This window comes from Quercus lobata, chromosome 2 (assembly GCF_001633185.2).
Source record: "Quercus lobata isolate SW786 chromosome 2, ValleyOak3.0 Primary Assembly, whole genome shotgun sequence".
Classification (NCBI taxonomy): Eukaryota; Viridiplantae; Streptophyta; class Magnoliopsida; order Fagales; family Fagaceae; genus Quercus; species Quercus lobata.
This window is the reverse complement of record NC_044905.1, coordinates 55,085,460-55,111,224: the sequence shown is the minus strand read 5'-3', so window position 1 is coordinate 55,111,224 and position 25,765 is coordinate 55,085,460. Positions and strand designations below refer to the sequence as shown.

General features: G+C 38.2%; 1 protein-coding gene and 1 non-coding gene across 2 annotated transcripts; one reads left to right on the top strand and one right to left on the bottom strand.

Moving 5' to 3' along the window:
* Nucleotides 1-1,416: 1,416 nt before the first annotated feature.
* On the bottom strand, nt 1,417-9,800 carry LOC115975897. The gene is made up of 2 exons (XM_031096937.1): nt 9,406-9,800; nt 1,417-2,308 (listed from the first exon to the last, which is right to left on the bottom strand). The coding sequence occupies exons 1-2, from the start codon at nt 9,497-9,499 to the stop codon at nt 1,689-1,691; spliced, it is 714 nt and encodes a 237-aa protein (XP_030952797.1). The 5' UTR covers nt 9,500-9,800; the 3' UTR covers nt 1,417-1,688.
* Nucleotides 9,801-25,493: 15,693 nt separating this feature from the next.
* On the top strand, nt 25,494-25,580 carry TRNAM-CAU. Its single transcript is given in 2 exon segments — nt 25,494-25,531; nt 25,545-25,580. It is a non-coding gene; the product is annotated as a tRNA-Met (tRNA).
* The last annotated feature ends 185 nt before the right edge of the window (nt 25,581-25,765 follow it).

Below are 25,765 nucleotides of genomic sequence, written 5' to 3'. Positions count from 1 at the left end.
TTGTTTTTGTACAACATGACATTTGTTCTATGAAGTTCCTTTTAGACTTGATAAGTTATCTTTTCATATTTTTTTTCTCTCCTCATGTGCAGTGATTGATTTTTAACAAAAACTATTCTATTTATATATTTAGAAATCTATTTCTTCTTAACTCCAATAGTTTAAATTTTGTACGAGTCATAAGGAACAAAGGAGTCCATAATGCATTCATGTTCTCCTCATATCGTGATAAATCTTAGTAGTTGAATAGTATTTTTATTTAATTTACATTTTTTTTTCCTAAAAGTTATATACCATCAATTGTAACACCAAATGGATATTTCAAAATTAATTTGCATGATTACTTTGCTGTGTGGAGAGTTGAAACATTGTTGAGTAATGATGTATGTTAGATTATATGTGTAGCCTCTTGACTTGCAAAGTGTAAATACTGATTTATGCTAAGGTTTTGTTATTGATAATCTTTAGAGTTATAATGGTTGATAGGTCTAAGGACGCTCCATTAATTTATGCAAGACTTCAATCTCACCTAAATGACAAGCAATAAAACAAAACAATTCATGCTCAGTTTTCAAGTTTATTCTTTTTATAAAAATAAATAAATAAATAAATAAAATTCTTAGCTTTCTGGTAACCACAAATTCGTTTTGTTAACTCAACATCATAAAGTAACTTTAATTTAGTTATATGGATAGGGTTTATCATTTTTCATGTTGCAATATATATATATATATATATATATTTAGGCTAACATTAATAGCACTACTACAATTGACCATTTAAAGATATAATTTTTTAATCAAATACAAATAAATAAAAATTTCCTTATAAAATCATACTCATTTTTTTTAATATTTACACTTTCTTCAACATTTCACATTTCTCATTCCTTTCACATTTCATCTTCCCACTACCTTCTACCTTAATATCACTCTTCATCTTTCTCTTTGTCTTCATTTATTTTGTTTCTTCTTCTTCTTATCCTCATATTATAAATTTTTCAATGTCTTTTCTATCCTACATTTCTATGCATAATTTTTCCTCACAAAAAAAAAAAATTATTTCTCTCTTTTAATTTTTTGGTGGATTTTATATTTTTTTTGCATCTCTGCTTTAGGTTATTAACTTTTTGTATTTTTAAGAACTCTTCTCTGAGTTGATGCAATTTAGTTTTGTGTTTTAAGTTTTTTTCTTTTTTATTCTCTTTGATTGTTAAATGTTATCCTATTGCATTATAAAGAATATAATATTATTCTATTACATAGCATGATTTGGATAATTTTATCATATAAGTATTTTACATAAGTTACATAGACAATAGTAAAATAATATAATAATAATAATAATAATAATAATAATAATAAATATATTTATGAGATAACTCTAAAAAAAATTATCAAGCACACGGGTCTGCGATTAGTTATAATAAAAGCTAAATTCAAAATTCAGAAATAAAATCTGATATCTTAAAAGCACACACACATAACAAATTCTGAAATAATTTTGGTTGTGCTCGTTGCATGACAAACTCATCAATTGGCACAATAATAATCAAATTCTTGCAAACCACACAACTCTTGAGCATGCCAAAAGATTATTACTCACTACTCAGAGACAAGGTACCTTGCGTTTCCGCTTAATGCAGCGAGTGTTCCACTGCATGTGGTGGTGGAAATAGAAGATCATTTTTACTCCTCTAAAACAACTCTCATGACATCTCGGCGTACTCCAATATCATTAATATAACGATTGACACTGTATTTGCCATAAGTTGCCACCAGACTGGCAACACTGGTAGCTGCATATCCAAGTGGTGATAAACAGGCTAGAGGAAGGAAAACACCAGTAGCAGCTTGAAAGGATGCTGCCTGCCCACTCTGGCCCACTTTAACAGTAGGAATCACTTTCAAGCCTGTTTTGCAGCATAATGCAAAGTCTTCACAGTTGTTCTTCATAACATCATAGACGCCAAAGCCCTTACGGAGGAAATAAAAGGCACGATAAATAACTTGTTCTTCTGACTCAGATGAAGCAAGAGTGCAGGTACCTCCACGAGGTTTGGCAAGAAAGAAAGCTGGTGTGACACCATACTCATAGCGGTAGAGATCTCCACCTGAAAGAAAACAATCTATACAAGAAGAGATGACTCCATCACGCCTTGATTCATCACCACATATTGGGCATGGATTGTCCAAAGGATGTTGAGGTAATGAGCTCCCAATAATGTTGTCTAATCCAGTTCCTGTACCAATTTCCTGGCCTTCTCCCCGTGTAAAGTGGATAACATTTCCCTTGTTTTCATATATCCCTGTTGTTACAGAGTAGAATCTAGCTGTTTTTACTTGAAATAACTAAAATTGTAATATACACATACATCAAGCAAACTAGAAATCAACACTTGCTCTATCGTTCATCTCAAAAAAGAAATCAACTATTTCTGTAAAAACAATTTCCAAGAAAAGACGATTGCAATCATTCAATCAAACACAAAGACCCTTTAACTGCTAGTATAAGTGTATAACCCTTCTGTTTTTCAAATTACTGCTCTACTGGTAAAACTAGATAAAGGTAATTAAGCATTGATTAGGATTTCAGCATTGTAATCAACCCCAACAGTTCAACTATAGTTCTACTAAAATGTTAATTTGAGGCCAATTCCAAGAGCCCTCAATACCATTAGGTCCATTACAAGATTATTAAAAAATATACATATTTACCATTTCAAGATACACAAAAGCATTTCCAAGTGAAAAAGACGTAGGACACATTGAAAATATAGCATCTAATTGGGCTTTTGTTGGAAAATATAATAAATTATTAAAAATAGTATTGTGGTAAAATTCTTTGAGAGAATAGTCTTTCTTTGAATTTTGCATTGAAATCGTGTTTCCAAAACACAATTTCAGTTATATCACATCATGCACTAAAACAATATTTTGAAAAGACAGCAAAATTTAAAATTTCAATACTTAAATTCATCATTATATGCAACACGATGCTGAAAAGGATGAAGGGGAGTGTGCAGGGAAGCGTGGTAAGTTTGGTGAGGACTCTCAATCAAATGAAATGGCGGGGGTGCTGGAGCACCCTTGCCGAGCATAATGAGACTGTTAAGTTGGAACTACCAAGGGCTTGGGTCCTTGGGAACTCTTGGACACTTTGAAACCTTCCCAATTTGGTGAGGGATCAAGCTCCCACTGTGTGTTTCCTAATGGAAACAAGACCTAATAGAGATGGTTTTGAGAAACATTGTAGAGAACTACCTTTTCCAAACAAGTTGATTGTTAAAAAGCTTGATTCTGGAGGAGGTTTAGCATTGATTTGGAAAGCGGAGGTGCACTTAGAGGTGATAAATTACACAGAGAATCATATTTTGGCAAAGGTAATAGAGGATGATGGTTTTGAATGGTTCCTAATTGGATTCTATGGCTGGCTGGAAGCTTTTCAAAAACAAAAATCATGGGCTCTCTTAAGGCATTTGTCTTCTTTTGTGGATGGGCCATGGTGCTGTATTAGGGACTTTAATGCTTTTCTACACTCATCAAAAAAGATGAGTAAGCATCCACCACAAGCATGGAGGACTTCGAGGCTGCTTTGGATTTTTGCAATCTGGTCATCCTGGGATTTCATGGTTACAAATTCACTTGGAATAACAAGTGACCAGGAGCAGCAAACACTAGAGAAAGACTGGACCAAGCTGTTGCAAACAGGGAATGGAGAGACAAGTTCTCGGCAAGCACTGTGACTCATATGTTCTCTCATGCTTCAGATCATCTACCACTTATTTTGCAGTCCGGGACAGATAAGAGATTTAGAGGGAGAGTGGCACGGGGTTTCAATTTTGAAGAGGCATGGTTATTATGGGATGGATGTGAGGTAGTGATTGGAGAGGCATGGGCCAAAACCAGGGGTGGAGGTTCATCTTTACCCAATACCAGCAACAGAATTGAGAGCTACGGGGCAAATTTACAAGCATGGGGCTCTAGCAAAACACATCCTCAGATTGCCAAGAATAAAAGAATGCAGAAACTTCTTGAAGTGCTAAATTCCAGTGACCCCACAAAGGCAAACATAGGTGAATTTTTGGCAGCAAGTAAGCAACTTGAAGATCTTCTCCTTAAATAAGAAATATATTGGGCTCAACATTCTCGACTACCTTGTTTAAAATATGGAGAAAGGAACACAAAATTCTTTCATTCTAAAGCCTCACAACGGCGACAAAGGAATTTTATTTAGGGCATAAAAGATCAATAGGGTGTGTGGGTTGATCAAATTGAAGATGTGGTGGATGTGGCAACAAATTATTTTGAGAATATATTTAATTCAGGTACATGTGACCAGATGGAAGAATGTGTCAATGCAATTTCTCACTAAATGACTTCAGATATGCAAGAAGTTCTATCCAGTGAGTATAGTGCTGAAGAAATCACAGTAGCGTTGTTCCAAATGGGACCAACCAAGGCTCCTGGTCCTAATGGTATGAATGCTCTTTTCTACCAAAAATTCTGGCATATTGTTGGTAATGATGTGATTAATGTTGTTTTGGATTTTTTGAACACTGGTAATATGGTGCCTAATATTAATTATACTCATATTATTCTCATTCCTAAAGTTAAGTCTCCAGAAAAAATGTCAAACTATAGACCCATTAGCCTGTGTAATGTTATTTATAAAATAATATCATAAGTGTTGGCTAATAGACTGAAGTTGATTCTGCCCCAGTTGATTTCACCCACCCAAAGTGCTTTTGTCCCGGGCCACCTTATTATTGATAATGTACTTGTGGCCTATGAAACTTTGCATGCCATGCATAGTAGAAAGAAAGGTAAAAAAGGTGCTCTTACATTGAAGTTGGATATTAGCAAGGCCTATGATAGGGTTGAGTGGTCTTTTCTTAAGGGCATGATGATCAAGTTGGGTTTTCTTGAAGGGTGGATTGATCGTGCCATGAGTTGTGTCACCAACCCCCTCATTCTCGATTCGCATTAATGGTAAGGCATATGGTAATATTCTGCTATCTAGAGGGCTCCATCAAGGAGACCCTCTATCTCCTTACTTGTTTCTTTTATGTGCAAAGGGATTTACATCACTACTAGCTAAAGCAGAGGAGGATGGAAGACTTCATGGAGTATCCATTTGTCGGACAACACCTAGCATATCAAATTTAATTTTTGTTGATGACTCCCTTATGTTTTGTCAAGCCAATTAGGAAGAAGTAAAGGTGATTATTGTTTTTCTAAATCTGTATGCAACGACCTCTGGGCAATGCATCAATTTAGACAAGTCTTCAGTGTTCTTTAGTGGCAATACTACGGGTGTACAAACAGACTGGAATACAAATGCATTGGGAGTGAAGGAAGTGGAAAAGTTCAAATCCTATCTAGGGTTGCCCACTTTGATTGGCAGGTCAAAATACCAAACCTTTTCATTTATCAAAGAAAGGGTTTGGAAAAAAAATACAGGGATGGAAAGGGAGATTGCTATCTAGAGTTGGAAGGAGGTGCTACTAAAAGCAGTGGCCCAATCAATTCCTACTTATACGATGGGAGTATTTCAGATACTGGTGAAGCTTTGTGATGAGCTAAATGCGATGTGTGCAAGGCTTTGGTGGGGTTAGTGTGGGGATGAAAAGAAGATTCATTAGAAGAGTTGGGATTAATTGGTTCAACCAAAGAAGGATGGTGGGATGGGATTTAGAGACATTTGGAGTTTCAATCTTGCAATGTTGGCAAAGCAAGGGTGGAAATTGTTAATTGATCAAGGATCTCTTCTCTATAAGTGCTTTAAGGCAAAATACTTCACTAGGTGTAGCTTCTTGGAAGCATTTGATACTCCAAACAGCTCATATGTGTGGAAAAGTTTAATTGCAGCCCAGCCAATTTTAAGAAAATGATGCTGTTGGAGATTAGGTAATGGCACTTCCATCTAGGTGTTATCAGATAAGTGGATTCCATACCATCCAACAAACAAAGTACTTATTCCACTGAATGACGAGGAGTGGGAGTGGCGAATCTCAAATTTAATTGACTGGACAACTTTTTAGTGGGATAGGGATTTGATAATCTCGGTGTTCCAAAGGTTTGATACAGAGGCTATTTTCTGAATTCCCTTAAGTAGAAGGTATGTACCAAATGTGCTGGTGTGTTTGCATAACAAGAATGGGATATACTTGGTCAGATCAGGCTACCAAACAGCTAGGATGTTGCTGAAAGAGGCGGTTGTGTGGGAGAAATCTCTGTCCCAGTATCAATTACTCAAGTATGGGCAAGGATTTGGAAGCTCCATGTTCCTAACAAAATAAAGGTGTTTGGGTGGCGAGCATGTCAAAATATACTGCCTACATGTGAGAACCTGGTTCAACGACGAATTATTGAAGATGACATCTGCAATATCTGCCATAGATTCCCAGAAACAGCGATTCATGCTTCGTGGGAGTGTGGAGCAGCTCAGGACATGCGGGCTGCTTGTCCAGTTCAATCTCTATAGAAATGCTTAATTGGCCAAAAGGATGTTCTGTAGCTATTTGCAGCTCTAATGCTCCATCTTTTTGAGGATGATTTCGAACTTTTTCTTGTTCAATTTTGGCTGATTTGGAACCAACATAACTCGGTTTTGCATGGGAGCAATCTGCAAGAACCAACTCGGCTTAATGCAAGAGCCAAGAATTACATAGATGAGTATAAAGGAGCCCAAACTCAACTAGAGGTTCCGGTGTCAAATGGACAACCACAGGCATGGCAGCCACCCGAGGGATCTGTCTACAAACTCAACTTTGATGTAGCAGTTTTTAAAGACATGGCAGCATCTGGAACTGGAGCAATGATTTGGAATGACAGAGGAGAGGTCATGGCAGCGTAAAAAGGTCCTGCAGTGACAGAAAGTGAGGAGGCAGAGGTGTTGGCGTGCAGGAAAGCTCTAGAGTTCGCGGCCGAAGCTGGTTTATTTGAGTTGGTAATTGAAGGAGATAACATCAATGTTATGCAGTCCATTACCTCACCACGGATCAACTTGTCTTGGTTGGGCAATATTTATGATATTATTGATGATATTCGCTGTATTGCTGGCAGTCTCTGGCATATGGAAAAAAAGAGTATCCAACGAAGTGCAAATAGGGTTGCTCACTCCTTAGCTCGCTATGCAAGGCTGTAGAATATGGCTTGAATTAGGAGTTTAACTCCTTGTTGGATTTAGATAATAAAGGAATTTTATTCCTTTTAGGTTACTGTTGTTTGAAGTTATTAAGCTCTATTAGAAGTCTTGTCTACCACTTGATTTCGAATTCTATTTGGAATAGGAGTGACTAACCTTTTGTGCGTGGAAAAGAAGTCTAGTCCTTCTTGGTTTGGGATATACTAGCCGACTCAAATCTCCTATATAAGCATAGTGCTACTATGGAAAATTAGAGAGAGAGTGTGTGTGTGTGTGTATGTGTGTGAGAAAAAGAGGTTCTCTCTTAGTTTGGTTATTTGATATTGTGGGTTGCAATTCAGAATAGCGAGAGAGGTTTGCTGCCGCTTGGTTTTGGTTCTACAGTTTGGTGTTTTGCTCTCTCTTGGTGTGTTGCAACTTTTGAATTTGATTTGTGGCTCTCTCTTTGGTTTGTGCGCAATTCGTATTTGGTATTTGTAAACCTTTAGTTCTTTGGTTTGTATTTGGTTCTTTGGTTTTTTGTATTTGTGAGAGAGAGCTATTTGAGTGTAATTGAGATTTGGGTTTGTAAGAGTGTCTTACACCAATTTGTATTATCTCAAATTTGATATAGTAAAATTTTTCCGTCATTGCCTATGGATGTAGGTAGGAATGGCAATGGGTTGGGTTCGGGCCGGGTTTTTCCATACTCGGACCCGACCCGCGGGCCAAGACCCGCGGCTTAGACCCAACCCGTTTACTAAACAGATTTTTTTTCCGAGGCCTGGATCCACCCCCGCCAGGCCCCATTAAGCCCTGCCAAATTTGGGCCCAATCCGCGGCCCAAATCGTGGCCCAACCAAAAAAAAAGAGAATGAATTGAAGCCCAAATGCCAAATCAGTCCAAAATCCAGCAATACACCCCATTTTATTCGGTATTCGGTGTGGTTGTGGTAGTGGTGGTTTCGGTGAGTCTTTGCCTATTTTGGTCACTGATAGGGTTGTAAAGAAATAAACTTTCTAAATGAAACTAAGAAAAAAACTCCCTCTTAATAAGATTCTTATTATCGAAGAAAAGAAATGGAGACCATAAAAATAAAATACAAAGCTCCTCTGCTATTTATACTACATAACAGAGCATGTATACAAGCCCAAACTATTTATTGTGACCTTTGGTGAATAATGATTTGAGGCTGCAGCAAATGGCTGTGCGCTTTTGTGAGGCCGTGAGGGTGAGGAGGCGAGGCGTGACTATGTGAGTGAGGCCGTGTGCGTGAGGCAGTGACTGGGAGTGAATGAGCTGAAATGAGGGAGTGAAGGTGAGGAGGGACTGAGGGAGACGTGAGCTGCTGCTAAAGAAATGACGGACTTTAGGGTTAGTTATAGCTATATATATATATATATAGGTGGGTTTTGGTAATTTCAGGGTAACCGGGTTATATCCGGGCTGGGTTTCAGGTCGGGTTTCAGATTTTTTTGATAAAACCCGGACGTGACCCGGACCTGGTTCGGGTTTTTTAAAAACCCATACCCGACCTTATTCCTAATTGGATCGGGTAAAACCTAGCCTATTAGGGACGGGCCGGGCCCGGTACCCACAGGTTGGACAAAAATTGCCATCCCTAGATGTAGGTTATTACCGAACCACGTAATTCTTAATGTTTTGTGTCTATTTTCTTTTGAATTAATCTTTTTCGTTCCTATTGTTAGTTTGGAAATCTTTTTCAAGCCTAAAATATTTTCACAATCAATCTTTGGTTGGTAATTTGAACTTCCGCTATTTTACAACATAGGCATATAGATAAGGATATTGTATGGTTAGAAGATTCACCACCACCTGCCTTAGAGGCTTTGTATGTGGATTCTCTATCTATTTCTGATTGAATGAGGTTTGAGTTTTCTTTCAAAAAAAAAAAATCGTCATTATAAATAAAATAAATATTATTTTTTTCAAAAAATCAGCACCTAATTTAGCGGAGCCATATAAACTTTATCTGTTTTTTTGTATTGTGTTCTTTCCTGAAACAGTGGAGAGGTATGTCCCACAAACGTAACTCCAGTTTCAGAAATAGTAGTAAAATTTCCATCAAAATTTGTGATCAGGGTTGTCAAAACAAAATAAACGAGAAATATGAGAAAAACAGATCCTATTATGAAGGAGTAAAGCAAATGCAGGAGTAATTACTTAGATACTAATCAACCCCAAAATACAAAAATAAATATAAATAAAAATGAAAATTATAGAGAAAGTAAAAGAGGAAGAAATGGAAAGGGCACCATGGTGGGAGTAAGCATAGGCGAGTCTCCAGGAGTATATATGATCCCCAGGTTTTAGATTCTCCCTCTCGATCTTGTTCGATACCACTCCCATTGCTTTTGCTTTTGCTTTGATCTTTCTCTGCTCTGCTCCCTTCTGCGACTCTCTGAATGATCAATGAAAACAATAAAGACAAAAATTCCCACTCCCCACTGAGAATGAGAAAGTATAATTGCTTGTGCAATGCAATCGCTTCCTTCTCCTGTAAGGGTTTCCTTTTCTTTACTTCCACTTTCCCTTCTTTTTTTTAACAGACTTTTTGTTTTTAAATTTGATTTTCATCCCTTAAATTTAAAGTGAAAATTAAAGTTTAATGCTTCAAAAATTTTAAAAGTTATTCGTTTCGCTTTACTATTTGATTATAGCTAAGTACTCACATGGTATCTTTTTTTTTCTCAAACCTTTCCAGTATTTCGAGATGACTATATATAGGACATTTCCAGTTTGTCTTAAGATTTTAACAATCTACCATGATTAGGGCTAGGGAGGATGTATATATAGCTATAACTGAATTGAGCTATATTTATAAATAACTCGTGTTTGGATTCAGAAAAAAACTGTTTATGTTGATTTACTTAGTAAAGGAATCAAACTCAAACCCAAGTTTAATTTCAATTTAAAGGAGCCAAACTCAAACATAATAATATAAGGTTTAATTAACTCGATTTAACTACATATTGTACATTTATATGTATAAACATATAAAGAAAATATGCTTATATACACTCAATAGTTGTGTACAATTATATATAAGTTCATAAGATATTTTCTTCTTAAAAAAGTTCCTAAAATATTAAATTAGTATTAATAATTTATTATTGATAATATAAGTAGTTTGTTTTGCTGTAAAAATCATATAACTTTTAACCATACAAGGTTAGTAAGTTTAATTTTTACAAGTTCATAAAATAAAATAATTCTATTTAAAGTAACTCTAATAATATAATTAATTTCAACTATAATTTATTTATTAATTATTAGCATAGATTTGTGAAAGGATAAAAAATAAATAAAAATAGTCGTGATGTTTACTGTATAAAAGAAAAGAATAAAGTAAACTTTTTCTTTTTTTGGAGAAAAATTAAAATGAACTAAGTTTGAACATGTAGTTTAGTTTGTTTCATAAGCTTGAGCTTGGCTTGTGTTCAAATAAATTTAAATAAACAGTCACGAACATTTAAGACTCAGCTTGTATATACTATGTAGCCCTACACGTCTGGCTAGAGATAGGGTGCAAAACTCTCAAAATAAGTACCCATGTCATGGCATCAATTCAAGCGTGACTTATTTCTTGCCGCATATTTAGCAAAATAGAGGCACAGGTTGTTACATCTACAAAAAATTTCACAACAAATTTAATATAGTAATTTTTTACTGATTCTTATTTGGGCTCATCGTTACCATCACTTTTTTACCTACCACTTACAATTTACTACATAAAATTTGTTATGAAATTATTGTGAAAGCGTTGTATCTTTTGCATTTCTCAACGTAAAAAAATAATAGGAGAAAAGTAAAAATTTAGGGTGTGTTTATTTGGAGGTGAATTAAGGTGGACGAAAAACTTTGGAGAGAAAATAAAAATGAAACCTTTTTGCAATGTGCTTAGTTGGGTAGAAAGAGATAAAAATAAATGGTGGAGTCTAGATGTTTTCTCCCTGAACTCAATAAAATGTTTTATCTCCAAAATAGGAAGAAAATTGAGTAGGGGAGTACATTGCCCCATGTGCACATTTTTCAAGTTTTTATTTTTTCCATTAGGCAGTAAGTTGCACTTTTCTTGTTTTCTTTTTTCTTTTTTCTTTTTTTCACTAGGCAGCACCGTTGCCTTTTTTTTGTTTTTTGTTTTTTTTTTTCTTTCTTTTGATTTTCTAGGACCTGGCGTGCTTTTCTTTTTTTTTCTTTTTTTTCCTTGGGGCAGTAACATTGCCTCTTTTTTTTTTTTTTTTTCGGACATGATTTTTTTTTTTTTTAATAAACTTGGGTGATTGTTCTTTTTTTGTGTGGTTATTTGTCACTTTTTTGTTTTAATTAAGCATCATTCTTTAATAAGGGTATATGAGTAAATTTATTCAAACTCATTTTTTTCATCCTTCCACTTTTCCACTCCCAACCAAACAAAAATGAGAGAAAATAAATTTTTTTTTATCTTCCCACTTTTCCATCCTCCCACCATTTTCTATCCTCCCACTTTTTCACCCCTCCAACCAATCTGACTTTTAAAGAAAATGAAATTTAAAATAATTTTTGTTAGATTTTTTTAATATAAAAGATTAGAAATTTTTTTATTACGTTTTAATTTTAAGATAATTTTTTAGTATCATACTATTGTGCACAACATATGATAACATATTCCATCCATTTAACTAACCAAAATATAACATAATTGTAGGGATAATGGGCCCAGAAGTTCGTTACCTGTTTATATATTGGGCTTGTGGCCCAATCCGAGGACGAGGGTTCGTTCGAGGAAGAGATATCTTTGTCAAAAGAGATTGTGTTAGTAAGTAGAGAGATTAGTCTTGGTCATAACAGTTCAAGGGGTGGGCCGAGGATAAGCACATCCTCAGCTAACCAATGCAGAGGTTCGAAAAGATTGTCCGTCGTTTCGGGTAACGTTCCAAGAAGTTCTGTTGGCGCAAATATGTATTGCAGTGACATCAGATAGGGAGAAATCTTAAAAATATCTTAGGAGAAAACTGCTACATCCGCATTAAATGCAGTGCAGCTAACTCTGTGGCCACATTAATGTGGTGGTAATGCCTGAATAGTAGATTTCAGCTTTACAGTTACTGCATGAGGACTTATGAGGAGTGCTGATAGGACAAGTATCAAAACCAACTATCTAGCATGCATATGGAAGGTGGAGATGAAAAGGAGAGGAAGTATAAAAGAAGAAGGAGGGCACTGAAAGAAGGGATTGGAAAGGAAAGAGAAAATTATTGTAGCATCAAGAACTGACTTTGTAATCCAATCTGATAGAAATATATAAGAACAGATCTCCTCGGACTTTGCCGAGGACGATTTTTCTCATTATAAACCTGTCCATTTACATCTTCCTGTTTGATAAACCTACTTTTGTGTTTGTCTAATTCATTAGAGCCCAATTTTCCAACCCATTCTCTACAAATTCATTAGTTTAGGCTTTTTAGGCCTCAGTCCATCTACCTGTTGGGCTAGGAACTCAAATCTGGTCCTTACAATTGGCACTGTCTGTGGGGATTATTAGTGTGATAGTGAGTTTGACGTTTAGCTATGGTAGATTCAGGTTCAAACCAAGCATAATCCATGGGGTCTCAACGTCAAAATCATTTCCATGAACTTGAGCAAAGGAGAGATCGGGAGAGGAGTGTACGTACTACCTATACTAGTAAGAGCCATTCTTGGGGTGGTAGCCATCTCTCCCAGGAGAAAGATACCAAAGCCATGCAGAAGGAAATTGATCGCCTAAAGAGAAGCTTGTGTCGTGAATGGTGAAAGAGAGCTCCATCCAATTCTGACTTCTCTTCTGATGGTGAAGAGGATGGTAGCTATAGGTGCAGATCAAGAACTTCTCCTAGCGAGTCTTTCTCATATGATGAGGACTATCATCATAAGCGTAGAAATTGAATTTTGTCCTCAGTAGGCCTGGGAAACGACGCTTTGAGTAAAGCACTCAACCAAATGTCTAGGTCACCTTTCACGCGCTGGATTGAGGGAAGGAGACTTCCTCAGTGGTTCACTCAGCCCACATGCACTATGTACAATGGTAGAACAAACCCTGTGGAGCATGTCAGCCACTTTAATCAAAGAATGGTTGTACACTCCAAGAACGAAACCTTGATGTGCAAAGTATTCTCATCCAATTTGGGGCTTGTACCGATGAGGTGGTTTGATGGTCTAAGGGCAGGTTCCATTGATTCCTTCAAGGAACTCACTCAGACGTTTGGATCCCGCTTTATTTCATGCAACAGGGTTCCTCGGCCTTTAGCTTCCTTGCTGTCTTTGTCCATGAGAAAAGGAGAAATCATGAAAACATATTCGAATAGATATTGAGAGATGTTCAATGAGATAGATGGTGACTTTGAAGATGTAGCCATCAGCACATTCAAGCTCGGCCTACCTGTCGAGCATGGCTTAAGGAAGTCTCTAATTGGGAAACCTGTTACCAGTGTACGCCAGCTTATGGATTGGATTGACAAGTATAAGAAGGTTGAAGAGGACCAGTAGCAAGGCAAGGGAAAGGGTGAGGTTATCCCTCAAGAGAGGAGGGATTTCAAGTCGAACCGTTACAACAATAACAGACCCATAAGGGATTTTGCTGGGCAATATGAGCTTGCAGCTCCTTAAGTAGTTAACGCTATGTTTAGAAAACTGGTGTATCCAGTTTTGAAGAAGATAAAAAACGAGCCATACTTTAAGTGGCCAAACAGAATAAGTGGAGACCCTTTGAGGTGCAACCAAAGTCTTCACTGCCAATACCACCAAGAGAAGGGACATACCACCGAGAACTATTGAACACTATGGAACCATCTAAAGCAACTAGTCAAGGAAGGTAAGTTGCAACAATTTATGTACCGGCCCAACGGACAAGGGGACCAATCAAGGTTAAGGGCTCGAGAGAAATACTCCTTCAAGGCCCCCGTTAGGTACCATCAATGTCATTTTTGCTACACTTGGGAGAACTGGTTCTTACTCTTCCAGGGTAATGTCTGTAGCTAGGCTACCATCCAAAGACTCTCACTCTGAGCTGAAGAGAGCTATGATGGAGGTCCGACCATCGTTGAGTATCTCGGACAAAGACAAGATTGGAACCATCCAACCATATGATGACGCTTTAGTGGTTACCCTCAGAATAGGGGGGTTATGACGTTAAGAGAGTAATGGTAGACCAAGGTAGTTATGTAGAAGTCATGTACCCTGACTTGTACAACGGGCTGAACTTAAAGCCTGAAGATCTGACAGTCTATGATTCACCTCTGGTAAGTTTCGATGGGAAACTTGTTATTCCAAAGGGCCAGATTAGGATGCCCATTCAGGCTGGCTCAGAGGTGGTGGAAGTAGACTTCATTATGGTAGACGCATACTCCCCCTACACAGCCATTGTGGCCAGACCATAGCTCCATACCCTAGGAGCTGTTTCTTCAACTTTGCATCAGAAGGTGAAGTATCCGTCAGGAGACCGGATTGAAAAGCTAGTAAGGGATCAATCAATGGCTAGGCAATGCCTTGTGTCTGCAATTTTGCATCAGCCAGCAGCTGAGTCCTCCACCTCTGTTGAGGGTGGTTTATAGCAGTCAAAGTCTCCGGTATTACCCGTGAAGGGGCCAGCCAAGGAGGCCAAATGTGAAGATTTGGAGAAATTTACTGTAAATGGTGATCCGAAGAAGTTTTTTCATGTTAGAGCTCAGCTACCACCTCAAGAGAAAGAGGAGTTGGTAAAATTCCTCAAGAGGAACGTTAGTGTATTCGCTTGGAATGCTTACAAAGCTCTAGGGGTGGGTCCGAGCTTCATCTGTCATCATTTGAATGTCAACCCATCCGTCGTCCCCAGAAAGCAATCACCTCGGCGCTTATCTAAGGATCATTCTGATGCCATCAAAGACGAGGTGATGAAGCTTAAGCAAGCTGGGGCTATTAAAGAAGTGTTTTACCCTGAATGGTTAGCCAACACTGTCGTGGTGAAGAAGAAAAACAAAAAATGGCGGGTATGTGTGGACTTCACAAATTTGAATAAAGCATGTCCGAAAGACCCTTTCCCTATGCCTCGAATCGACCAGCTAGTTGATGCCATTGTAGATCATCCTTGGATGAGCTTTTTGGATGCCTTTCAAAGATACCATCAAATACCTCTAGCTATGGACGATCAAGAAAGGACAAGTTTTGTCACACCTATTAGGAATTACCATTATAAAGAGATGCCATTTGGTTTGAAAAATGTAGGGGCTACCTACCAAAGGATGATGATCAGAATGTTTGAGCCACAGTTAAGGAAAAACATTGAGATTTATATTGATGATATGGTGGTAAAGAGTAAGGCAGAGTCCGAACATATAAATGACCTCGGGAATATTTTTGATATCTTGAGAAGATATAAGCTTCGACTTAATGCTTCCAAGTGTTCTTTTGGTGTCGGATCAAGGAAGTTCTCGAGATACATGGACACATACCGCGGAATTGAAGTTAACCCCGACCAAATTAAGGAAATCAACGATCTACGACCACCTCAGAATCCCAAAGAGGTCCAGAAGCTTACAGGAATGACTGCTGCCCTAAACCGCTTCATTTCCCGATCAGCAGACAGGTATAGGCCTTTCTTTTAATTGTTGAACAAGTGGAAGGGGTTCGAATGGACCGAGGAATGTTTCCTGGCTTTCTAGCAGTTGAAAGAATATCTGTCTCGGCCACCCATCATATCCAGACCCAAGGTGGATGAGGTTTTGTTTGCCTACATCACAGTGGCCTCCCACGCGGTGAGTTTGGTGCTAATACGGGTTGATAATGGTGTACAGAGGCCGTTTTATTATGTGAGCAAGTTACTACATGAGGTCAAGGTCCGTTACTTACCACTAGAGAGGGCCATTCTAGCAATGGTACATGCTACGCGTAAGTTGCCCCACTACTTCCAATCACACACAGTTGTTGTCCTTACCCAACTCCCACTCAAATCTCTACTTCGAAGTGCTGATTACACAGGGAAAATTACAAAGTGGGGCACGATTCTAGGGGCTTTTGACATCAAATACATGTCTCGCACCTTTGTCAAAGGCCAGGTTCTTACTGACCTGGTAGCTGAGTTTATTGAAACCCCCATTAGAAGAGAAGGTATAGGAGCAGAACATGGATGAAAAATCAGTTGGAACAATCTCCGTACAAAAGCCTTTGTCCTGGAGGGTTTATATTGATGGCGCAGCGAACCACAGGGGATCTGGAGTGAGGCTAGTCCTCATATCTCCAAAGAGGATCATGATTGAGAAATCCCTTAAATTGGGCTTCTTGTCTACAAACAATGAAGCTGAATATGAGGCTCTACTGGTAGGGATGATCATGGTTCAGAAAATGGGTGGAAAAGCTGTAGATGTATTCTCTGATTCGAGGCTGGTGGTGGGCAAAGTCCAAGGAGAGTTGGAGGCCAAAGATCCTAGAATGCAGGAATACTTGAGCCAGGTTAGACATTTACAGTCTAGGTTTGAGTCTTTTAATCTATCACAAGTTCATAGAAGTAGAAATACCCATGCGAACTCTCTTGCCACACTGGTAACATTCTCGGCTCAAAGTTTACCTCAAGTGATCCTTGTAGAGGACTTATTCAAAGCCACTAAGATAAGAGGAAATGAGATCCGTATTCATCAAATAAGGGTGGGCCCTAGCTGGATGGACTTTATTGTACTATTCCTTAAGGAAGCTGTCTTACTCGAGAATAAGTCCGAGGCTAACAAGGTACGAAGAAACACTCCTTAGTTTTGGCTGTCCGAGGATCAAAAGTTGTATAAGAGGTCTTTTTCCAGCCCCTATCTGCTGTGCATACACCCTGAAGCAATTGAGCTACTCCTGGAAGAATTACATGAAGTAATTTGTTAAAGCCACACTGGGGGCAGATCTTTGTCTCACATAGCCCTCACACAAGGCTATTGGTGGCCAAATATGTAGAAAGAAGCATAAGACTACGTGAAGAAGTGTGACCAATGTCAAAGATTCACACCAAACATTCATCAACTAAGAGAAGTCCTCAATCCTCTATCTAGCCCTTGGCCTTTTACACAGTGGGGGTTGGATATTGTAGGCCCTTTCCCTAAAGTAGTAGGGAATAAAAGGTATTTGTTGGTCGACACAAACTACTTCACCAAGTGGGTTGAAGCTGAACCACTAGCAAATATCAAGGACATGGATGCCAAAAAAATTTTCTAAAAAAAATTGTCACACGGTTTGGAATCCCCCACACCCTCATCTTGGACAATGGACTTCAATTTGATAGTAGAGCCTTCGGGAGATACTGTTAGGATCTAGGAATAAAGAACAGGTATTCCACTCCTGCCTATCCACAAGGAAATGGGCAAGCCAAGGCTGTCAATAAGGTCATAGTGAGTGGGCTTAAAAAGAGATTGGATGATGCAAAGGGAAAGTGGGTGGAAGAATTGCCACACGTCCTTTGGACATACCAGACTACTCCTCGTAGATCCACTGGGGAGACGCCCTTTTCAATGACTTATAGGGCCAAGGCTATTATTCCTTTGGAAACTGGATTCCGCACATTGAGAACAAGTTTTTTCACTTTGAGCAACAAAGATGGGCTATTGGAGAAGAGCTTGGACTTAATTGAAGAGCGTATAAAAAATGTCATGGTTCAATTGGCCTATTACCAACACAAGCTCATGCAGGAGTATGATGCCAACGTAAAGCTAAGGCCACTAACAGTTGGAGAATTGGTTTTAAGAAAGGTAATAGGAACTACAAAGAACCTAGTATGGGGAAAATTGGGACCCAACTGGGAAGGGCCATATCGTATCACATCGGTGGCCGAAATTGATGCATATTATCTTGAAAATCTAGAGGAAAAGGCTGTACCACGCCCCTGAAATGTACATAACCTTACAAGATATTATTATTAATGAAGGTTTTCTTAACCCTATTTGGGTTTATTATATTGCGTATCATGTGTTTTTTCTATCTATCTAAGTATCAAATAGAATCTTGGTCATGTCTGGCTCCTCAGACCACATACATTGGGTAAATTGGTATCTTTTAATCACTGTTCTAAGTATTAAACAGAACCTCAGCTATGCCTGGCTCCTCGGACCTCATGTTTTGGGAAAATTAATACTCACTGACATCTATCTAAGTATTATACAGAATCTTGGTCATGCTTGACTCCTTGGACCACATACCTTGGGTAAATTGATATCTTTCAATCTCTATTCTAAATATTAAATAGAACCTTAGTTATGCCTGGCTCCTCGGACCACATGCTTTGGGGAAATTAATACTCTTTGACATATGTCTAAGTATCAAACAGAACCTTAGTCATGCCTAGCTCCTCGGACCACATACCTTGGGTATATTGATATATTTTAATCATTGTACTAAGTATTAAACAGAACCTCAGCTATGCCTGGCTCCTCGGACCACATGTTTTAGGGGAAATTAATACTCTTTGACATCTACCTAAGTATCAAACAGGACCTTGGTCATGTTTGGCTCCTTAGACCACATACCTTGGGGAAATTGACATCTTTCGATCATTGATACTTCCTATCATCTTTGACTAGTGTTTGGGCAAAGCCTAAGCTTCTCTCAGACTTTTTGGATTACATACTTAAGGTAAGATAAGTACTTCCTATTGATTACTTAAATATCTAATATGATCAACTACTCCAAACAGCTAAGATCTTCATTGTGGTGACAAACTCAAGTGGATGTTCATAAGCATCACTTAAAGCATTTATAGGCTTATCTATATTTGTTTAAAGATTGATTATCCCTCTACTCCTTCAAACTTACTAATAAGTAGGGAGTAGAGTAAGTTTAAACCTGTATACGAGTCATATTACTGTGTATTGTTCTTGAAATTATACCTTGCCAAGATGGCGGACTTCGTAAATTTCACTTGTTTTGCTGCTGATCATATGAAACGGGATAAATTTTTCACTACTCATGTAGATTAGTGATAGAGGTTTTACCTTATTACTACTTTCATTAAGTGTTAGAAAAAATAGAAATCATATCAACTCCAATATACGAATCATAGGAAGAAAGAAAATACTCACAACTTTCAGTAATAAAGGCTTTAAGATAAGGCAGATCAAGTACAAAGAGGTAACTGGATTACACATTATGAAAAACAAAACAAAACAAAAAAAAAAAAAAAAAAAAAAACAAAAAACAAAAAACAAAAAACAAAAAATAAAAGGGAAGAAAGCTTTGCAAAATTCAACTTCTTTTTTATTACAATTTTTCCTTGGGGAGGGGCCTTAGATTGCTGGGCTGTAGCCTCCTTGGATCTTTGGTCAATACCTTTAAGGTCACCCTTAGCAGGAATTGGGAGAGTTGCAAGGACAATCTCCATCTTGGATGCCTTATTATCTTTAGTGGGATCTTAAGGAACAGCCGGGGGCATGGTGGCATCATGTGGCACACCCTTGGTAACCTCGGCCTCTTTCTCATTCACCCCCAACTGCTCAGCCACCTTTGGAGGGTTCCAGAGGAGGGAAGGGCCTACTCAGATCCGCTCTTCTCTAGATCGGCCACCTCTGAAGGAGTCTCTACCTTAGAGCTGCTGGAGGAAGGAAGGCTGATGGCTTTAGGGTAATAGACATTTTCTGCCTTCCTAAGTGCAGAGGAAGCCTCAACCCCAGCTTGGTTGAGGGCTTCGTCCTACACTTGGGTGCAATAAAGCCTACATTACCCTAGGACCTCAGCCCTAAGGGCGACCTCAGTCTCGGCCACCCTAACATCATACCCATGTTGCTCGACCTCCTCCCTAACTTTCTCTGCCTCCTCCCTGGCCTTTTCAACTTGAGCCTTGGCCTTCTCGACCTCCTCCAATATTTTCTTTAGGGCAATGATATGCTCTTTAGAGGCGGCCAGCTGGTCCTCGGCGTTACGCAGAAGCACCATTTGGCCTTTGGCTTGCTTCTCTACAGTGTTCAGGGCAACAGTGGCACTTTTTTTTTCCTTCTCCTCCTCTTGCAGTTTTCTCTTCAGCTCATGATTACTTTTTTTAGCCACGTGGAAGGCATCCACGGATGCTATCCTCCTCCCCTCTTCCTCCTTCATTCTCTGATAGGAGTGGTTCACTATCTCCTCGACCCTAAAGGTGGCTTGGATGGCCTTGAAAGGAAGAGGAGTACAATTATAATAAAAAATAAATAAAATAAAAACTTAACTTAACCTAACTTAAAAACTTGCTTACCATGGCCAAGTCCCTTTTGAATCCGAGGAAGACTTCATGCTGCCTCATAGATCTAAGGTCAGCCATGTCATTGGGTAGAAGCAGGGATTGCTCTACTACATCAACCACATACCCAGCTGTGCCTTGCTGGAAGTCTCGAATGGAGGCATCACTAAGAAGGGGAGCTCCATCCAACTCCATGCAAGGGGCCCAAATAGGGGCTGCAGTCCGGTGGTTAACCCTTCCTTCCCCCTTAGCGGTGAACCTCGTTTCCATCATCTGGGGTTGCTTAGCCCCCCTTTGAGGTTCGGTCTCTTGGGGAGGTTGTTTTTTCCCAACCTCTATCACGTCCTTCCCTTTCTCCTCCCTTTTCCTCTTGTGGTCGGCCGGATCAGGATAGATTGGCTGGACGGGTGGAGGAGTAGGGAGCTTGGTCTGAGGTGCCTTCCCTGGAGCATCCCTCCCTTGCTGAGACTCCAACAGCTCTTGGAGTGTGGACCTCTATTTGCGTTGGATGCCCATTTCAATAGAGGTGTCAGGAGCTTCTTGGTAAGGACTAGCCGAGGCTAAGGAAGAAGGGCCAAGGTCAACAGGAAAGGTTTCTTGGAACAAGATTTGGTTGAAGATGCCAAATTCGTCCTCGGAATCTGACACTTCTACTACTTCTTCTTCTTCTTCCTCCTTTCTCAAGGCAGGATGAGAAGAAGTTCCCTCCTCGATTGTATGTTGTGGTGGCTGCGTGACCCTAGGGATGCCCTTTGGAATCGGACATGTGGAAAGTGTGCCCTCTGGGACTGAACCGGTAATAAGACACCCTGGAGCAGCTACACTAATCCTTTGTAGACACGGGTCCTTTGCCTTGATTACGCACTTCAATGCTTGGAAGGCGTTGGAGATTGGCATGTAATCCAGAATAAGGTGAACAGCCCTTAGTTGTCCATCTGTGTGAACAAACACTTCGGCCTTGAGGATCCTGTCTAGGCTTGCTTGATTCATGAGGCTGAAGTTGGGGACGACAACGTTTTTTTTCTGCAACACCATTGGGAAGGACAAAAAATGTCATCAGCAAACAAAAAACAAAATACAACAAAACAATGCGAATTATAGAAAATTTAGGTACAATTAAAAGAGAAAAGAAGAATGCAGAAGGTTTAACTTCAAACGTAACCGTCCTAGGTCTAAGATCCCACCTGGCTGTCCCTCTCTCGTCAGGCAGGGAAGGCCATCGTGCCAATCCCCTGACACAATCAGAAGTCTTTTTTCAGGCCTTTGTTGGATTTGAGCAGGCACTGATTGAGTCTAACTTTAGGTAATACCCCTGCCCCTTTAGGTGATGGAGGTTGTAAACCCAATTAACATCGTGGTGGGTAAGGTCTAACCCCATCCTTTCATTGAGGGCATCTACAGAACCTAGGATCCTAAACATGTTTAGGCACACTAGGTAGGAGCTAACCTATGGGCCCTAAGATGATCCCTGGTTACAGTACCCATAGGGATCCTCATCCCACCCTCTATGAAGGCAATCATCGAGATTACTACCTCTCCCTTTTGCCTGTCTTCGTGTTATTGTCCCTCTTTACAGTACCTAATGCCTACTATTGGGGGAATCCTATATTGAGCCCTAAAGTTTCCTATTTCCTCCTCGGAGTCTACTAGACTCTTAAATTTACCAATTTCTAGAAGGGTTTGGAGAGAACTAAAGAGGTTGAAAGGAGAGAATGGAGCCAAGGAGAGGTAAAGTATGAAAAACAGAAAAATATATGGAAAAATAGAGTGAAGAGATTTGTGAAGACTTACAGAAATAAGGAGGGTATCCTCGGACAGAATTTTAATATTTGAAGTGACACGAGTAAGTTAAGAGAGTTAGCAGGTTCAGTGTATGAGCGCTAGAGCTAAGTGAATGCTAAAATAAGATGAAAGATTGATTGAAGTGATATTTATATCAAAGAGAAAGCTACAAGCGGGAAAGTTCCCGCCAAAGTCCCAGCAGAGTTCTTAGTCATTGGATTTGCATCACATCGTAAAATGTGGGGGACATGCAGGAAAGTTGCACTTTTCTTGTTTTATTTTTTTCTGGGCAGTTGCCTCTTCTCTCTTTCTTTTTTTTTTTTTTTTTTTTTTTTTTTTTTTTTTTTTTTTTTTTTCTGGGTTGTTGCTCTTCTTTTCTTTCTTTTTTTTCTTTTGATTTTCTAGGGCCTAGCGTGCTTTCTTTCTTCTTTTTTTTTTTTTTTTTTTTTTTTTGGACAAGACTTTTTTTTAAAAATAAATTTGGGTGATTGTTCTTTTTTTGTGTGGTTATTTGTTACTTTTTTGTTTTAATTAAGTATAATTCTTTAATAAGGGTATATGAGTAAATTTATTCAAACTCATTTTTTCCATCTTTCCACTTTTCCACTCCCAACCAAACAAAAATGAGAGAAAATAAAATTTTTTCTATCTTCCCACTTTTCCACCCTCCCACCATTTTCTATCCTCCCACTTTTTCACCCCTCCAACCAAACAGACTTTTAAAGAAATTGAAATTTAAAATAATTTTTGTTAGATTTTATTATTATAAAATATTAGAAATTTTTTTATTACGTTTTAATTTTAAGACAATTTTTTAGTAACATACTATTGTGCACAACATAAGATAACATATTCCATCCATTTAGCTAACCAAAATATAACATAATTGTAGGGATATTGGGCCCAGAAGTTCGTTACCTATTTATATATTGGGCCTGTGGCCCAATCCGAGGATGAGGGTTCATTCGAGGAAGAGATATCTTTGTCAGAAGAGACTGCGTTAGTAAGTAGAGAGATTAATCTTGGTCATAACAGTTCAAGGGGTGGGCCGAGGATAAGCACATCCTTGACTAACCAATGCCGAGGTCCGAAAAGATTGTCTATCGTCCCGGGTAACGTTCCAGGAAGTTCTGTTGGCACAGATATTTATTGCAGTGACATCAGATAGGGAGAAATCCTAGAAATATCTTAGGAGAAAACTGCTGCATCCGCATTAAATGTACTACAGCCAACTCTCTGGCCGCATTAATGTGGAAGTGATGCCTAAACAATGGATTTCAGCCTTACAACTATTGCATGAGGACTTATGGGGAGTGCTGATGGGATAAGTATCAAGACCAATCGTCTGGCAGGCATGTCAAAGGTGGAGATGAAAAGGAGAGGCATTATAAAAGAAGAAGGAGGGCACTAAAAGAAGGGATCGGAAAGGAAAGAGAAAATTATTGTAGCATCAAAAACTGACTTTGTAATCAAATCTGATAGAAATATATAAGAAAAAATCTCCTTGAACTTTGCCAAAGACAATTTTCCTCATTATAAACCTGTCCATTTACATCTTCCTGTCTTATAAACCTACTTTTGTGTTTGTCTAATTCATTAGAGTCCAATTTTCCAACACATTCTCTACAAATTTATTGTTTTAGGCTTTTTGGGCCTCAATCCATCTACATGTTGGGCTAGAAATTCAAATCTGGTCCTTACAATAATGATTAATGACTAATTTGTTCATTTCTCAAAGTTTAGGGATTAAAAACTTCAAATTGGAATAATAGTTGGTTTGATTTGACCTAAAGTTCAAAGGGGTATTTGTGTATTTTACCCTTAAATTTTCTATAAATATATCAATTATTAAGTGGAGCTTGGTGTTTTCTTCCCGAGCCTACCACATAATTTTCTCCCTAAAATAAGAAGAAAACTTGGTAAGGAAAATCATAATGTTGTTGTTGTTGTTGTTTTTTTTTTTTTTTTTTTTTTTGCTTTATTAGGTGTTGTCTCTTCTCTTATTTTTCTCTCTCTCTCTCTCTCTCCTTTTTATCTTTTGATTTCTTAAGGTCATGGCATGGTAATTTGCTTTGTTTTTTTTTTTTTTTCTTTTTTAACTAGACATGATTTTTTTTTGACATAATTTTTATTTTTTTAATAAATCTAGGTGATTGCTTTTTTTCTTTTTCTTTTTTTTGCTTGTCATTTTTTTGTTTTAATTGTGTATTATTTTTTAATAGTGGTATATGAGTAAATTTATACAAACTCATTTATTCCATCATTCTACTTATTTCACTCTCAACCAAACAAAAATAAGGAATATTAAAATATTTTCTATCTACGCACATGACACCCTTGGATTCCATCCCACACATTTGTCAAATCTAATTTATGAGCTTGTTCCAAAAGTCTTCAAAGCTTGGGAGATGTCTGACTAGTCTTAATGAGAAGTGATGCAAGGCGTGTGGGACACGCTGACAAAAAAAAAAAAAAAAAAAAAACTAAGGCCATTCAGCCTTGTGGGAAGCTGAAGCAAATAGAGAGCCATTTTGGCCATTTTTGTGTGAGTTCCAAAGTGAGCAAGAAACACAGAAAAAGAGAGTTTTAGCTTGAGAGGTGCAGTCCGAAAAGATAGAGAGAAATACAGTGAGAGTGTGAGAAAGTGAGAGAGTGAAAAGGAAAAGGAAGACATTTTTCTTTGCTCAAGCTACACACAAGAAAGATAAATTGGTGGAGTTCTCTTGGAGTTTTTGAGTGCTACAACTATGGAGAGTTGAAGTATTCAAAGGAATATTTTGCTATTGGTTTTGTGGTGAGATTGCATTTACTCCTTGAGATTTATTTGTTGTATATCCAATTTATTGTGGACTCAAGTCTAGCACAAACTTGAGAGTTGTAATCTTTATTTTATGGTGGATATTTTTCGGAGCTACCTCATGATTTTTTACTCTACACCAAAGGGTTTTCCACGTAAGATTTGGTGTTCTTGTGTGGTTGTGTTTATGTGGTACTTTCTGGAATTTTTTGTTTCCATAATATTGCTATTGCGTGATAGTTATATATTTTAATTCACACATAGACATTGAGGAGATTTATGATTTTCTACAACACTATCCTCCAACTTTTCTATCCTCTCATTATTTCTATCCTTCCACTTTTTCACCCCTCCAACCAAACGGACCTTAGTATGATTTATATGAGTATTTTAAGAACATTTAATTTTTTAAAATCCTAATTTCTCTCATTTATCTACAAATTTGAAGGAATTGGAGGATTTAATGAAAAGGGATCTTTTTGCATGAGCCCTAACTCAATCAAAACAAAACAAAAGTTGTTCACCTAAGTTTTAACACAGATTCTCTCTTGTCATCGGAAGTATGATTATAGAAATAAGCACAGTAGTGCCAACTAGGGGTGGTGGCGCAGTTGGCTAGCGCGTAGGTCTCATAGCTTCGTTGAGTTATCCTGAGGTCGAGAGTTCGAGCCTCTCTCACCCCAATATTGTTATATTTTAAGGTTTTCTGGTTACATTGAGAACTGACCAGGGATTTCACGTTTGCAACTTGTCAATAACTCAATATAATAAAATATTTATAAAATGATAACAGATATCTGAATAATTAAAACTGAAGCACTATATACCTACATCTGGCACTGCATGTGTTTTGATGAAATGTGGAAAC